Source organism: Leptopilina heterotoma, unplaced genomic scaffold (assembly GCF_015476425.1).
Source record: "Leptopilina heterotoma isolate Lh14 unplaced genomic scaffold, ASM1547642v1 Lhet_156, whole genome shotgun sequence".
In the NCBI taxonomy this organism is placed as follows: Eukaryota; Metazoa; Arthropoda; class Insecta; order Hymenoptera; family Figitidae; genus Leptopilina; species Leptopilina heterotoma.
The window spans coordinates 1,003,002-1,017,863 of NW_025110870.1; the positions used below are offsets into that span (position 1 = coordinate 1,003,002).

General features: G+C 28.9%; 2 protein-coding genes across 3 annotated transcripts; one reads left to right on the forward strand and one right to left on the reverse strand.

Annotated features, from left to right (window-relative positions):
* The first annotated feature begins 1,354 nt into the window (after positions 1-1,354).
* Positions 1,355-2,521, forward strand: LOC122498649. Its single transcript, XM_043606489.1, has 2 exons — positions 1,355-1,561; positions 2,177-2,521. Exons 1-2 carry the CDS (start codon positions 1,532-1,534, stop codon positions 2,441-2,443), a joined length of 297 nt encoding a protein of 98 aa, XP_043462424.1. The 5' UTR covers positions 1,355-1,531; the 3' UTR covers positions 2,444-2,521.
* Positions 2,522-11,386: 8,865 nt separating this feature from the next.
* On the reverse strand, positions 11,387-14,424 carry LOC122498650. Of its 2 annotated transcripts, none has more exons than XM_043606491.1 (2): positions 14,180-14,424; positions 11,387-14,002 (listed from the first exon to the last, which is right to left on the reverse strand). In XM_043606491.1, the coding sequence occupies exon 2, from the start codon at positions 13,990-13,992 to the stop codon at positions 11,980-11,982; it is 2,013 nt and encodes a 670-aa protein (XP_043462426.1). In that variant the 5' UTR covers positions 13,993-14,002; positions 14,180-14,424; the 3' UTR covers positions 11,387-11,979. The 2 variants fall into 2 exon arrangements, with proteins under 2 accessions (XP_043462426.1, XP_043462425.1); XM_043606490.1 differs by having other exon boundaries at positions 14,109-14,424.
* Positions 14,425-14,862: the final 438 nt, after the last annotated feature.

A 14,862-nucleotide genomic window follows, 5' to 3' on the forward strand; every position in this document is an offset into this window, starting at 1 on the left:
ATGGGACTCCAGCCTAAGGCCGCAGTCCCATGGCAGCGTTTTGCGTTGCGTTTTGTAACTAGGCCATGAGTGCAAATAGAGCAAACATATATCTCTGTCTCTCTCATACTCATGGCCTAGTTACAAAACGCAACGCAAAACGCTGTCATGGGACTCCAGCCTAAAGCAGTGAGTTTACTTTCTATGTTATTCTTAGCTCATAAGGCCTAAGAACAACTGCTTCGCGAACATCGTTCACGAACGCAAAGCATGAGTTAGAAAAGGACAGAAATATACTTTTATCTTTTTCTATCTCATGGTTCACGTTCGCGAACCTATTGTGCGTTGATCTAAAATAGACTAAAAATTCTGAATGGTTATAAATGTAAATGAAATTTAAATTTTTAACAAAATATTTTATTCAAATAATTATACAACCTATGATAAAGTATTTTTGGCAGTATACAATGAAAAATAAGCCTATTATATTCATTGTCATAATCAGTAAAAAATCAATTTTATATATAACTCCGCTGGGAATTGACATAGGGGCGTGGCTTATTCAATATGGCGGCTTATATACCCCAAAATAGTGCAAGATACACGTGTAATATCAAATTTTTTTCCAAAATGCTAATTAAAATAGAAAATATTTTTGCTTGAGCGAATACGTTAAAAAAATATTTAACTTCTACCATGCAATAATTCCCATGGAAACATATGAGTGCGACACGTTCAAACTAAGAAGGCATAATTGAAACCTACTGTACCTAATTTTCATTTTTTATAGAAAATTACCAAAACCCCAAAACCTTAAAATTTTCTTAATTATAATTACAGAGATCGACTTTAAATACAAACAAAACATCTTAATTACAAGAAACATTGCAATTGATATTGTTGAAATAAATTTAAATTATATAGTTTTATTTGCTATTCAAAATAATCACTTTTTACTTTGCGGTTATGTTTATGTCAAGGTATTAAATTGAAATTTTGTAATTTTCGAGCAAACCAATGACAATATATGCAAAATAAAAGACTTGAAATAATATTAATAAAACATAATTCATTAGATTTATTCCAATTTCATAAATAAAATACTCAGTAACAAAATATTTTCAAAATTCTTCTGCTACAACTAGGAACGCTACTAGGCACGTAGGGAGGCACGCATCAAGGAACTTACGAACAGGCCGGTTCCTCTCTACGTGCCGCACAACACGAGTGAGTGCCGCATGGTGGCGCGTAGAAGCTTCCGTACACTTGCGTCCGAGACGCTTGTGAACCGTACATGCTTCCGTAACCGTGCAGTCTTCTGTTTTCCGTAGTATCGGCTTTTGGTCGTCCCTCCAGCTATCTGACGTCATATCTCGAACTCGCAAATATCGATGAACTTAAGCAGCCTAATTTCTATTCCCTAAATTCCATATTGGAGGTTTTTAAATTTTAAAAAACAATAATATACTTATTTACATGAACAAGTAGTATGAAGTGAAGGATAAGCCACAAATTAGACGAATATTTTGTTGTGAAAAACTCTTTTAACAAAATGACTGAGACATCTAGTGTAATGGAAAAGGTAATTAATTCCGTACAATATTCATCAAAATACTTATTATTATAAAATACAATTATTTTACGTGCAAAGTTTTTTCAGAAATTTATAAGCTCTAAATCTAATCTTTCTAAATTATAACATGTTATAATAAATTAAAACATAAATATAATATAAAAAAATATAATTATATTTAAACATAAATTATAACATGAAAGTAAGCCTATCAAAAACAAATTTTAACAAACATTATTTTAAATTTTAATGTAAAAATACTAAAACGTATCTTGAACTCCAAGCGAAAAAGTAAATTTATTTATAAAGTTTATTATATTTCATTCTGCACATTATGTTACATTAACGTACTTTAATTTAATAAATTTATAATTCTTTACAAACAATGTACTTCTTTTTTTTATTAAAAAAATCCGTTAATTTCTACTGAACGACTCGATCAACTTACAGGAAGATTTAAATTTAAAAATTAAATTATGATTTTTAATTTTTTTAAATACTTTATTTATATGAAATATATGCAGAAGTATTACAATCTAAAATAGGATTTTATTTATTAATCGAAACATTTACCTCTATATACCGAACATAAAATCATTATTGTACCTATTATTTTTTTTGCAGATACAACAAAGTCAAGAGATTATAAAAGATACTTGGGACCGAGTTGATAAAATTCAGAAAAAGCTTCACAGCAAATTACTGACAATCGATGAACGTGAGAAATTAGAACATGAATTAGAAAAAGTACAAGAAGTTTTAAAAAAGAACGAAGATATTCTAAAGCGATTACGACGCAAAAATAGCCAATCTTTTATGGTTGCTGCAAGTTTAATATTCATTTGTTTTCTCTTATTTGGAATTTATTCTATGTTTTTCGGAAAAGTTTAGAAATTTTTACTATTTTTTATACAATTTTACACATTTTAATACTATTTTTTATACAATCCATTCAACTATGTAAATAAAATTCCACTTCTGTCTGTACATTACTTAAATTTTTAAAATTGTTACATAAATTAAATGAACATCCAGAATTCCAAAACTGACTATAAAAAATTGTATGTGAGTGATTCTCCTGAAAGGGACCACTTCACGTGTTTCCATCATGAGATTCATTATTTACATTAATTTTTTATTGCTATTCTATCAGGTTTGAATTTTTTGAAAAATTTATTTATATTCTACGAAGATTTCTCTACCTTTGCATAATCTTCTAATGATTATATTTAAAGTTCTTTCTAGTTGAATTTTCACAGAATTTTTCACGAAACAATTGTCAACCCTACTAAAAATAAAATCACAAAACGACAGAAATTAAGTCAGAATCTCTGATGATTTTAGGCTGCATTTGTTACGATTGCAGCCAGAGAACGTCAGGCTTGAGTCATGATTAATCAGAAAGCTTCAAAAGTAGTCAGGTTTTTTATACAAAGTCGACACCCTTTTTTACCTGGAAAAAGGTCAACTGACCGTCATAAAATTAAAGGGAAATCTTTTTATTTGTTTATATTCATATTTATTTAAACATTATACTTGTTTTTCATCGACTTAGAATTCATCTAACAATATTGAAATTTTAAAAATGAAAAACTTTTGAGCAATAAAAATTAGGTTAGAAACCCGAAACTCGTAACAATAGACCCGCGATTCTATTGTGAAAAAAGGGCTACGCACAAAGGGCTTAGGGGGTTAAGCGTGCAAAAACTGCCCCCGCATCTATTTTTCTCAAATTTGGCCCATATATTACTATCCATATGACTATAACTTTCTGCAATTTTGAACTCAAAATTCGCTTTTTTGGGGGAGTTATGGAGGGGGAAAGCAAAATCAAAAAACTTTTTTTTCTCGAAAACTACTGAACCGATTTTAATGAAATTTTAAGAGGTTGTAAATATAGATAAGACGATTTTAGAAAAAAAATCAAAATTTTTTTTCAGAAAAAATTTTCAAAATTTTTTTTAGGGTTATTTTTTAAAGTGACCACTTTCTCTTTTGTTGTAAAAAGTACCTTATAATGTCCCCTTTAACATATATTTTTTCTAAATTTTTTAAAAATATAGTTTTTGAGTAAAATATCAAAAACCATGGTCATGCTATTTGTCACGTACGGTAATGCACATACTATATACATATGTGCAATTTCATGTGATAGGGTATAGCCAAATAAGTATGGAAAAAGTGAGCCGAATATATTTTTCCCATTCATTCCTACCCACTTAAAAATAACTTTTTTAAATTTTTAACTCAAAATTTTGAGTTTTTTGGAACTTATGGAGGGGAAAAAAATCGAAAAACGCATTTTTCTCAAAAACTACTGTATGCATTTTAATCAGCTTTGAATATATTAAAAAGACCATTAAAGAGATTCCAAAAAAAATTTCAAATTTTTTTTTCAAAAAATTCCAAAAATCTTTTTTTTTTAAAATTTCAAAATGAAAATTTTTTAGTTCTATTAAAGTGACATTTTTATGTATTTTCTCATTTTATTCTCTTATGTGATCTACTTAATAAAAAAATTTTGCCCGACATGATTTCAGGGTGTGTCACGGTAAATAACTCAAAAACCATACCCGGTACATTTTTATGTTGTATGTAAATGGTTAATTTAAAAAAACCTGTCTAATATTTTTGCAGCTTATTACTAGTGCGTTATTCAGGTTGCTAAATACAAATCTGAAGTTGATATAAAAAAATATTTTTAGACAAACAAAAAAATTTGGAAAATTTTAGGATTTTTTGAGTTTTTTTTACCGTGTTACACTTTAAATATCTCAATATCGCCATTAATTTTTAAAAAGTAAGACTGTTAAAAAATTTAAATAAAAAAAGTGTGATGTACCGCTTCAACGATCCAAAAAGAAAAAAATTTAAAATGCCAAAATAAAATTTTTTGGATTTTTCTTTGGACCCAATTTTTTTTAACATCGATTTCAGACTTGTATTCAGAAAACCCCTGAGTATTAATTTGTAATTAAATAATTAATTAATTAACCATTTACGTATAACATAAAAATGTACCGGGTATGGTTTTTGAGTTATTTACCGTGACACACCCTGAAATCATGTCGGGCAAAATTTTTTTATTAACTAGATCACATAAGAGAATAAAATGAGAAAATACATAAAAATGTCACTTTAATAGAACTAAAAAATTTTTTTTTTTGAAAATTTCAAAAAATTTCATTTTGAAATTTTCAAAAAAAAGATTTTTGGAATTTTTTGAAAAAAAAATTTGAAATTTTTTTTGGAATCTCTTTAATGGTCTTTTTAACATATTCAAAGCTGATTAAAATGCATACAGTAGTTTTTGAGAAAAATGCGTTTTTCGATTCTTTTCCCCTCCATAAGTTCCAAAAAACTCAAAATTTTGAGTTAAAAATTTTAAAAAGTTATTTTTAAGTGGGTAGGAATGAATGGGAAAAATATATTCAGCTCACTTTTTCCATACTTATTTGGCTATACCCTATCACATGAAATTGCACATATGTATATAGTATGTGCATTACCGTACGTGACAAATAGCATGACCATGGTTTTTGATATTTTACTCAAAAACTATATTTTTAAAAAATTTAGAAAAAATATATGTTAAAGGGGACATTATAAGGTACTTTTTACAACAAAAGAGAAAGTGGTCACTTTAAAAAATAACCCTAAAAAAAATTTTTGAAAATTTCAAAAAATTTTTTTGAAAATTTTTTCTGAAAAAAAATTTTGATTTTTTTTTCTAAAATCGTCTTATCTATATTTACAACCTCTTAAAATTTCATTAAAATCGGTTTAGTAGTTTTCGAGAAAAATAAGTTTTTTGATTTTGCTTTCCCCCTCCATAACTCCCCCAAAAAAGCGAATTTTGAGTTCAAAATTGCAGAAAGTTATAGTCATATGGATAGTAATATATGGGCCAAATTTGAGAAAAATAGATGCGGGGGCAGTTTTTGCACACTTAAGCCCCTAAGCCCTTTCAAGTTTTAACGATACTTTACATTTACCGACTATATTTCGGTGAGGGGCTGTAAATAAAAAAAAAGATTTCAATGCTCAATGATCGCAATCCATAAACATCAGGATTCAACAGGAGCATAAAAAATCCTTTAGTCAGAATTAACCAAAAGCTTCAGGAAACGTCAAAGTAGTCACAAAACATCAAAATTTCTGACGTTTTCTCTTTATTCCTGATTTTATTTTTAGAAGGGAACTCATTAATAAGTTCCTTCACTAAACTTTAAGGACCAATAATCCTTCTTTCTAGTTAAAAAACATATTTAATTTTGTCTTCGAGTTTTGGTTAAGCAGCAGGTATATTTTATAATGATATTTTAAGGTAATTAAATAATTTTAACATATTTATAATATACAATCAAATTAAAGTTCATAATCTAACGTTTATTTTCACTTATTTTTGTTTAAAATAAGATAAAAAAGTTATTAAAATTATTAATTAAGAGAGTAGAAATTCGAATTCATCTCCGAAGTCTCGTTTTCTAAATAACATCATATTTTTTAACGTTTTAAACATAATATGTAATCTATGAAAAATATTTAAAGATTAAAACTAAAAATATGGTTTACAAAAATTGTAGGTAATATTTTTTAAATTAGAAAAAACGAGATCAAATTATCAATTCATTTGCGAAGCATTTTTTATATTTGATAGGCTTTTTTTTTAACTTTTTATTTATTGTTTTGAAATATCTATAGATATTTGTAAGGGTTATAACCCTTACATTAAATTATTTATTTAATAAAAATATAATATACAAGCAAAAAATATAATAGATTAAAAAAAACAATTTATTATTTAAAATAAAATATTCCTACCGAGTTTTTTTTACGAAACTATTAATTTAAAAGTTATAATTTAACCTCTAGAACACATGATAATAAAATGTTGCTGAAGGTCGTATTTGTGGAAATTAATTTTGCGCAACTTATATTTTTAACTTTAAACATTTTCAAAACTTATTTTTGAAAATAAAAGTAAGAAAAAATAATAATTTGAATTTTTAGTAATTCTAACAAAAAAGGATCCCTTTCAAAAGAATCACCCATGTATATACCCAGTAAAAAAAGAAGTATTGAGTGGAGCGTTTAGGAATTGAGTGAAGCTCTGAGCCAATACGGATTCGAGTAAAAACCGTATTGGGACGTTTGACTCAATCTTTTTTTCATCCGCCGAATACGGTCTTATTTTAGCATTAAAATTAAAATCAGATGAGCAGAGTACACATTATAAATTGAAAGCACAATTGTCCTGGAATGTAAAAATGCCGATTTAGATAAGAAACTGTGAATATTTTTTATTTTTTGTTAAAAATTGGTAAAAGCAAAGTTTGACAATGCGCAACTGAATTTACCATGTGAATAAATGAAGTGGTAAGTTTAAATGGACGAAATGGACTAAAAGAAATCTACTTTTACCAACAGAAAGTTCCTAGAGAATTGTGGTAAATTCAACAAAACAATGAAATTTCATTGTTTTCTAGGAACTTTCTGTCGGTAACAGAAGATTTCTTTTCGTCCATTTAAACTTACCACTTCATTTATTCACATGGTAAATTCAGTTGCGCATTGTCAAACTTTGCTTTTACCAATTTTTAACAAAAAATTAAAAATATTCACAGTTTCTTATCTAAATCGGCATTTTTACATTCCAGGACAATTGTGCTTTCAATTTATAATGTGTACTCTGCTCATGTGATTTTAATTTTAATGCTAAAATAAGACCGTATTCGGCGGATGAAAAAAAGATTGAGTCAAACGTCCCAATACGGTTTTTACTCGAATCCGTATTGGCTCAGAGCTTCACTCAATTCCTAAACGCTTCACTCAATACTTCTTTTTTTACTGGGTATGTATCTGTCCTAAGATTCCAAACACCAAATTAAGGTGGCCACAAGTCAGGAAAAAACCAAATCAGGGAAGAGTAGGAGTTTGGAAAAATTCTTCAAAAGTTAGGTAATTTTTGTTAGGGAATTTTAAAAATCAAATCTTGCGGCCAGTCTACAATTACATAAAGACGAAAAAACCGACTTGAGTTAAATTTAACAAAATGTTGGTTATTGTTCCATGGAAAGTTTTTGAATTTTCAGATTAAATAAATATTATCTAGGTAAAAATGATTCATACGAATTTCGTTCAGAAATCTGACCAAATAATAATAATACCCGATTTTTTAATATGGATTTTCAAAAAAAAATTTCGTTTAGAAACTCGTATGGAAATTCGCACGAAAATTCTTTTGACAATTTGTTAAAAAAATTTTTGGACAATTTTCTCAACGAATTCCGTACGAAATTCGAGCGAATTACTAATGAATTATTTATGAAAAATTTATAAAAAAATTCTACTAGGACATTCGTATGGAATTCCGCATGAAATGTCACTTAAAAATTTTCGGCCAAATTTCCATACGAAATTCAAGCAAACTAACGGATTTCTTTTGGAAAATTTTTAAAAAATTCTGCTCGAATTTCGTTTGGAAATTTAGTCGAAGATTTTTTGAAGAAATTTTTATCTGACATTTCTTGCGGAATTCTATGCGAATTTCCGAGCAGAAATTTCTTAAAATTTCCCAAAAGAAATCAGTTAGTATTTCGCTTGAATTTCGTACGAATTTTGTATGGAAATTTGTCCGAAAAGTTTTAAAAGAAATTTTTAGCTGATATTTCATGCGGAATTCTATTCGAATTTTATATTAATTTGTTATAAATAATTCGTTAGTAATTCGCTCGAATTTCGTACGGAATTCATTCGGAAAATTGTCCGAAATTTTTTTAAACAAATTGTCAAAAGAATTTCCATACGAGTTTCCGAGCGGAAATTTTTTTTGAAAATCCACATTAAAAATTCAAGTATTATTCGCACAAATATTTTTGCAAAAAAACGTTGTTTATATATTGTAATATTTTTAAAATAAAAAAAACGAGAATTTTTCATTAATCAATATGTTCATCTCCCAAGTCTTTTTTCCATTTACAAGGAGGTAGAATATCAGAAATAAAAAGAAAAGACTACTATTGTAAAAGTTGAGTAACTTTGGTAGTGAAGTTTGGAAAATTTTTTCAGTCAGTGTTCCGACCAACAATCCTCGAAAATGTCAAGCAAACAAACACCAACAAACAATAACCCATCGTCGAAAACTTTTTTAAATACGCAGATGTCAATGCAATGCTCAATTTGTAATGACAATCATCAAGTGCATCAATGCACAGAATTTAAAAAAAATTCAAGTAAACGAGCGTAGGGAAATTGTTAGAAAAAAAGGTCTATGTTTTAATTGTTGGCGAAAAAATCACTTGGTAAGCGAATGCAAATCAGGTCATTGTAATACATGTAACGGTCGTCATCATACGTCATTATATTTAAAAATAAATTCGACACAAGCCAACGATAGTAAACAAGTAGAAAAATCGCAAACGGTAAATAATTTCCATATTCATGACATGACGCTTCGAGAGTATTGTTATCTACCGCGATCATAACTGTATTCGACAATGAGGGCGGGGATCACGCGTGCACAGTCCTTCTTGACAACGGTTCACAGCACAATAATATATATTCAAGTCAGTTGCTGTTGAGCATGTATGTCGACTAGTCGCACAGTGATATACAAATAATAAAGTCTTTATTATTAATTAACAATTGAGTTGTTATTGCTCCAAGTTATTACATTTGGCAACGAGGATGGAATCGGTGCTGTTTTATTGCATGTTTATTTCAATGGAGCAGAGAGACCAGTCTGTTTTGCATCGAGGACATTATCAAAAGCTGAAAAGAATTATGCAACGATACATATTGAAGCTCTGGCAACTTATTGGGGAGTTAAAAAATTTTACCAATATTTATTGGGAACGGAGTTCATTTTGGAGTCGGATCATAAGCCATTACATGCCTTGTTTTTGGGAGGAAAAGGGTATTCCAGTCATGGCAGCCGGGTGGTTGCAAAAATTGACCCTGTATCTCAGCGGATTTAATTATACTTTTAAGTACATTAAAGGCAGTGCAAACGGTAGTGCTGATGGACTGTCTAGACTACTAGAGACAGCAGAATTGAAGACTGAAGAATCTGAAGATTATTTCAATTTTTACGTTGAGGAAAAGTTACCAATCGATGCTAAGTTAATCAGAAAAATCACAAGAACGGATGTTGTCTTGAGTAAGGTGCTGTTGTACACTATGTCGGAATGGCCTGATAAGGTGAAGGAGTCCTTGAAGTCTTATTTCGTGAGGAAACACGAAATCAGCATGGATAACGGTTTGCTGTTTTGGGGATACAGAGTGTGATTATTCCATAGAGAAGTTTAAAGAAGACCTGTTGAACGAAATTCATGCTACTCACTTTCGAGCTAGTAAGATGAAGCTGTTGGCAACACAGTATTTTTGGTATCCTAAACTAGATCAAGATTTATAAGAGTTATCTAATAGCTTTCAAAATGGCCTTAAGTTTACGAGATGTCAAAATGTGATTCTACAAAAACTATTGAAAAGTTGAGAGACTTTTGTTCACGATTTGGTTTACCAAGAAAAATCATTACGGATAATGGAAGCCAATTCACATCTGAAGAATTTCAAAATTGGATTAAAAATTATGGTATTAAACATGTAAGGACAGCGCCGGCACATCCATCAACAAATGGTGCGGCAGAAAATGCCGTCTGATTCTTCAAAAATGTATTAAAAATTTTTTTTCTGATGATAGAAATTGTAATGTAGAAAAAAGAACTTTGATTTTGCGTTATTTGTTATATTATCGAAATACACCACATTGTACGACAAACGAAACACCGGCAAAGATAATGTTGAATAGAGAGTTACGAACTAGATTTGATTTGTTGCGAGATCTAGTAAATGAAAATAATCGAGATAAACAAATTGAGAATTATGAAGGTAATAGAAATATCGAGTTTCAACAAGATGAATTAGTTTTTGTACGGGATTACAGAGTTCAAAATAAACGAACATGGGTTAAAGCAAGAGTTGTTAAAATGTCAAAGAAAAATATAGAATGTTGGAATAATTTCAAAATCATTACTAAACCTGATTCCATTGACACAATTCTTCACTCTAAAACAACAAAATACCTTGGAATTCATATTGACGATCGTCTAAAATATAATACTCATATAGAACTAGCTATCACAAAAGCTAGAAAAGCCTTTTTCTGTTATAAAAATATCTTCTCGTCATCCAGACTGAATGCCAGGGACAAGATAATATGCTATTTGTTGTTGATACGCCTAATACTCACATATAGTTGCCAGATATGGTTCGGGATATCGCCCTCATATATGGAAAAATTAAGAATCTTTGAGAGAAACTGTCTCCGCACTTGCCTGAGTTTATTCAGAGATGCGGAGACAGATTTTGAGAAACACGTTTCCAATCGCATGTTATATAATTCGGGAAATATTCCAAGGATTGACGTGTTCATCATTGGTCTCATAGGAGATCATATAAAGAGATTACTGAGGAACATCGTCAATCCCAACATTGCTCATCCTTACACACAAAATGTTAATAATATAAAATCAATTTGATATAACACGGTAATTTGTCACCGGAAACATTTTTATACTTAGACAAAAAAAGTTGCATCATGGATGAGGCCGGTATCCCGATCATTTATCACATATTGAGACAATAAGCTAATGAGAGAAAAATCAAGTATAATAATAACACCCAAAATGATAATGTACAAGAAATTATTATTATTATTATTATTATTATTGAAAAAAGCGGATTATTGTATAATAAAACATAATAAAGTTTTAATTGTTACAATTATTTGTATAATAAAACTGCACGACAAATATTTTATTATATGGGCGACATGCCATTGCTGATGACAATTGATCATAAAATCAATCAAACTAATGAATATGTCACATTCTCGAAAGTACTGGTTGGACACAGAAAGTAATGTAAAGAAATTGATTTTTTTCAGTTGTTCCGAAGCTTAAGCAAAGTAGATAGGATAGGATGATAATTTAAACGTTTACTTCATACAAAGTGTTCTCCTTATGACTGAATAATAATTTTGTAAAGTTTATAAAAATGACTTTTGCAAAAATTTACAAACTTCGAAAATTATATTATTATATTATATTATTTTTAAAACAACTTTAACAACTTAAATGACAATATGAAAAAGAACCTGTTTCTATAATCTCGAATTATAATTCAATTCGATTTTGGATTATAAAATATATAATTCATTGTGAATACCAAAAATCATTCTAAAACATTGAAAGATTAATAATAACTGAAAATAATCTTTATAATAAAGATTAATAACAATCATTACAATAAGAATATAAAGATAATTGATTAGTCAGATTATATTCAGTATGATCTTATTTTTTATACTTATAGAGTACTTATAGCGCAGGACATTAAATTATTTTTACTTTCAGAGCTCCATTTTAAGATACAAGTACTGCTTTAATTTTACGTTCATCTGTCGTTCGTGACAAAATAACATAAATTTCTTCCAAGCTGCAACCGCTCAGATTAATATAAAGGTCGCTGTCGACTGTGATACCAATACTTCCACGAACTGTGTCACCACAAACCAATTGCATCGGATACCCAAACAGCTTACCATATTTCTGCATGCGGGCATAGTGTTCGTTATTAATTGCTATTTTCTCTATATTCTGAAAAACAAAATGTGATACGTCTTCGCAGAAGAGGTTCATAGTAAAGAAAGTAGGCATGACTTTGTAAATCTTTTCACTACGATCAATACACGTTAATACACCACCGCATGAATCATCAATTTTCAAAAGAGTTAACAACTGTCCACGGCAAAGGGTATTTGCTTTATTAATGAGCAATTTGTACGTCATGCCGAGTATAAGTGGTAAAAATGGTAATCGTACACGATCATAATAACCATTGTGAAAATCACTGTTACTGTAAAAATATATTGGGGCTAGGCGTGGTTGAAAATTGGTAGTTTCTTTTTGCTGCTTAGAGAAATAAGTACGATAAATAGCATAGAATACTGACATATTAATAAAGTGAGCATCTACATTACACCAGGTAAAATAGTTGAATGAATTAAAATGCGGTGCATGGTGTCGATACCATTTAGTCAATTGTAAAGGACTTTGAGTTTTTCTCGATAAATCAAAAACACTCGTGATTGGATAATGCAGATCAATTCGATTTTGAAGGCATCGTCGATTAAAGTAATTAATAATTTCTAATTGCCATTTTTTGGATATTAGGATTCGATTTAGAAACTGATGGTATCTTTCATCTTTATTACGTAATTGCTGAAAAAAGAAAATTTTCTCATTGACCAAGTTCAAAATTTTTCTACAATTTATCGAAATATATTGATATGAATAACGAGTTTCCAATGTTTTTGTTTCACTTTCATAAATTAATTTTTCTTGACGCTCTAGACTATTTTTCATTGTATAGATTGGTTGTATTTGATGGCAATCGCCAGATAATATGACAACAGATTTATAAATGTTATCGTTTGTATTTAAACTTTTAACAGCATGTTCGAGCCCTTTTAATAAAGTTTGTAAAATATTATAAGAAATCATAGAAAATTCATCGAGGCACAAAAAAAGAGTATAATTTCCTGATATAAATGTCGATGTTACATCCTCATGTTCTAAATTATTTGTTGAAAACAATGATTTCACAAATTTTACAGAAACAGGCAATTCATTAAACAGAAGGGGAAAATTTTGCACTTGATATCCAGTAATACGATTATTAAAAGTACATTGCTCATAAAAATTTAAATCGAAGAGATTCATAATAAATCGACAAAGAGTAAAAACTCGTTTCGAATTTAAACCTAATTTTATTGTTGCATCTTGTAGTAAATTATTTTGACTAGTTATGTATGAAAATAGATGCTGTTTCTCTACAAACTGCTTGAGACAAATTGTTTTTCCAGTACCAGCTGGTCCCACCAGAGCGACAACCGAAAAGTCATTTTCTAATGATAATCCAACAATTTTCTCATATGCACTTATTTGATTCGTGTTAAACTGAAGACTAGATTTAGTTAAATTTATTTTTTTCTGATCATTCTGATAAGCGACTTTACAATCAACTGAAGAAATACATTTATCTTGATGTTGATGCTGATTAAATGAGTTCATAAAATGTGTTGGTGTATTATTTGGTAAATCATAAATGTGTAAAACCTTTGGATTTTCTTTTATTAAGCTATTAATACGCAAATACCAATAGCGATTGTTATCAAGTCCGTTAGGATTTACGAAAAATCGGAACAATGATTTGGGCGAGTAGGGTATCTTCTTTACTGAGTAATTTGTTATACCACGATATTGCATAATATCTTTAATTAAAATATTGTCGAAGAGAAAATTTAATTTATTTTTTTTTCTCTTTCTTGGAATAACTTCATCTTTTGTCACTGTACGCACATATATTCTTTTCATTTCCTCTTACCTAGGAGAATAGTAAGATGTTAAGAAGAATATTGATGGTCTAGAAATACAAAGTCCTGAAGAATTAAAACTCTTCTTCTCTTTAAAACTTCTTTTTGTATACTAACCTAGAATTGTTTAGGTATTATAACCATTAAGTGTTATGCACAAGTCAACAAATGTATGTTATATAACTAACCTTTCTTAAATCCAATTGTAACAAAATAATATTAATTCAATTAAAATATATTATGAAATAAATTGTGCAGAAATGTAGAAAATGTGAAATACAATAACTTTCTCTTTGTCTTGATACATTTTTCACTGCGAAAGAACGTTATTATACAAAGTAGAAAAACTTGCTTAGAAGACGTGATAGTGTCATTCTGCTGACGTATGTTAGACTTTGAACAAAATAAAGTTCGAATAATCTTGTTTCACTAGATAATTCGAATAAACTGCTGTACGAATGCAAATTTATATTCTTCAATGCAAACTTTAATAAAAATAAATATTGATTGTCGTCTAGTTTACATCTACATATGTTACATAGAAATGATACTAATATGTAAGTTGTTTTGTTGTTTGGTGGGTCACAAACTGGCATTGCTCAGCCTAGAAAAGAATTGAACGTCTCCGAATTGATGCTGTTAAAAGATAAAGAGGAGATTTCTTAAATAAAATCTAATATTTTTTTTAAAGTGGTTCATCCAAGAGACTACAGGCCTCCAAAAAAACCACTAATATTTTAACAAAAAACAGCCCTTAAGAATGTATTCATATTTTTATTTTATCTATATAACTTTAAATTGATAAAATAAATTAATAAGATAAAAATTATTTAAATTAAAAAGATATATAAATGCAGATTTTTATTAAAAT

Coding starts and splice junctions, on each gene's coding strand:
- LOC122498649 (XM_043606489.1), top strand. CDS start 1,532: ATGACTGAGACATCTAGTGTAATGGAAAAG. Junction 1,562..2,176: donor CATCTAGTGTAATGGAAAAG/GTAATTAATTCC, acceptor TTTTTTTTGCAG/ATACAACAAAGTCAAGAGAT.
- LOC122498650 (XM_043606491.1), bottom strand. CDS start 13,992: ATGAAAAGAATATATGTGCGTACAGTGACAAAAGATGAAGTTATTCCA.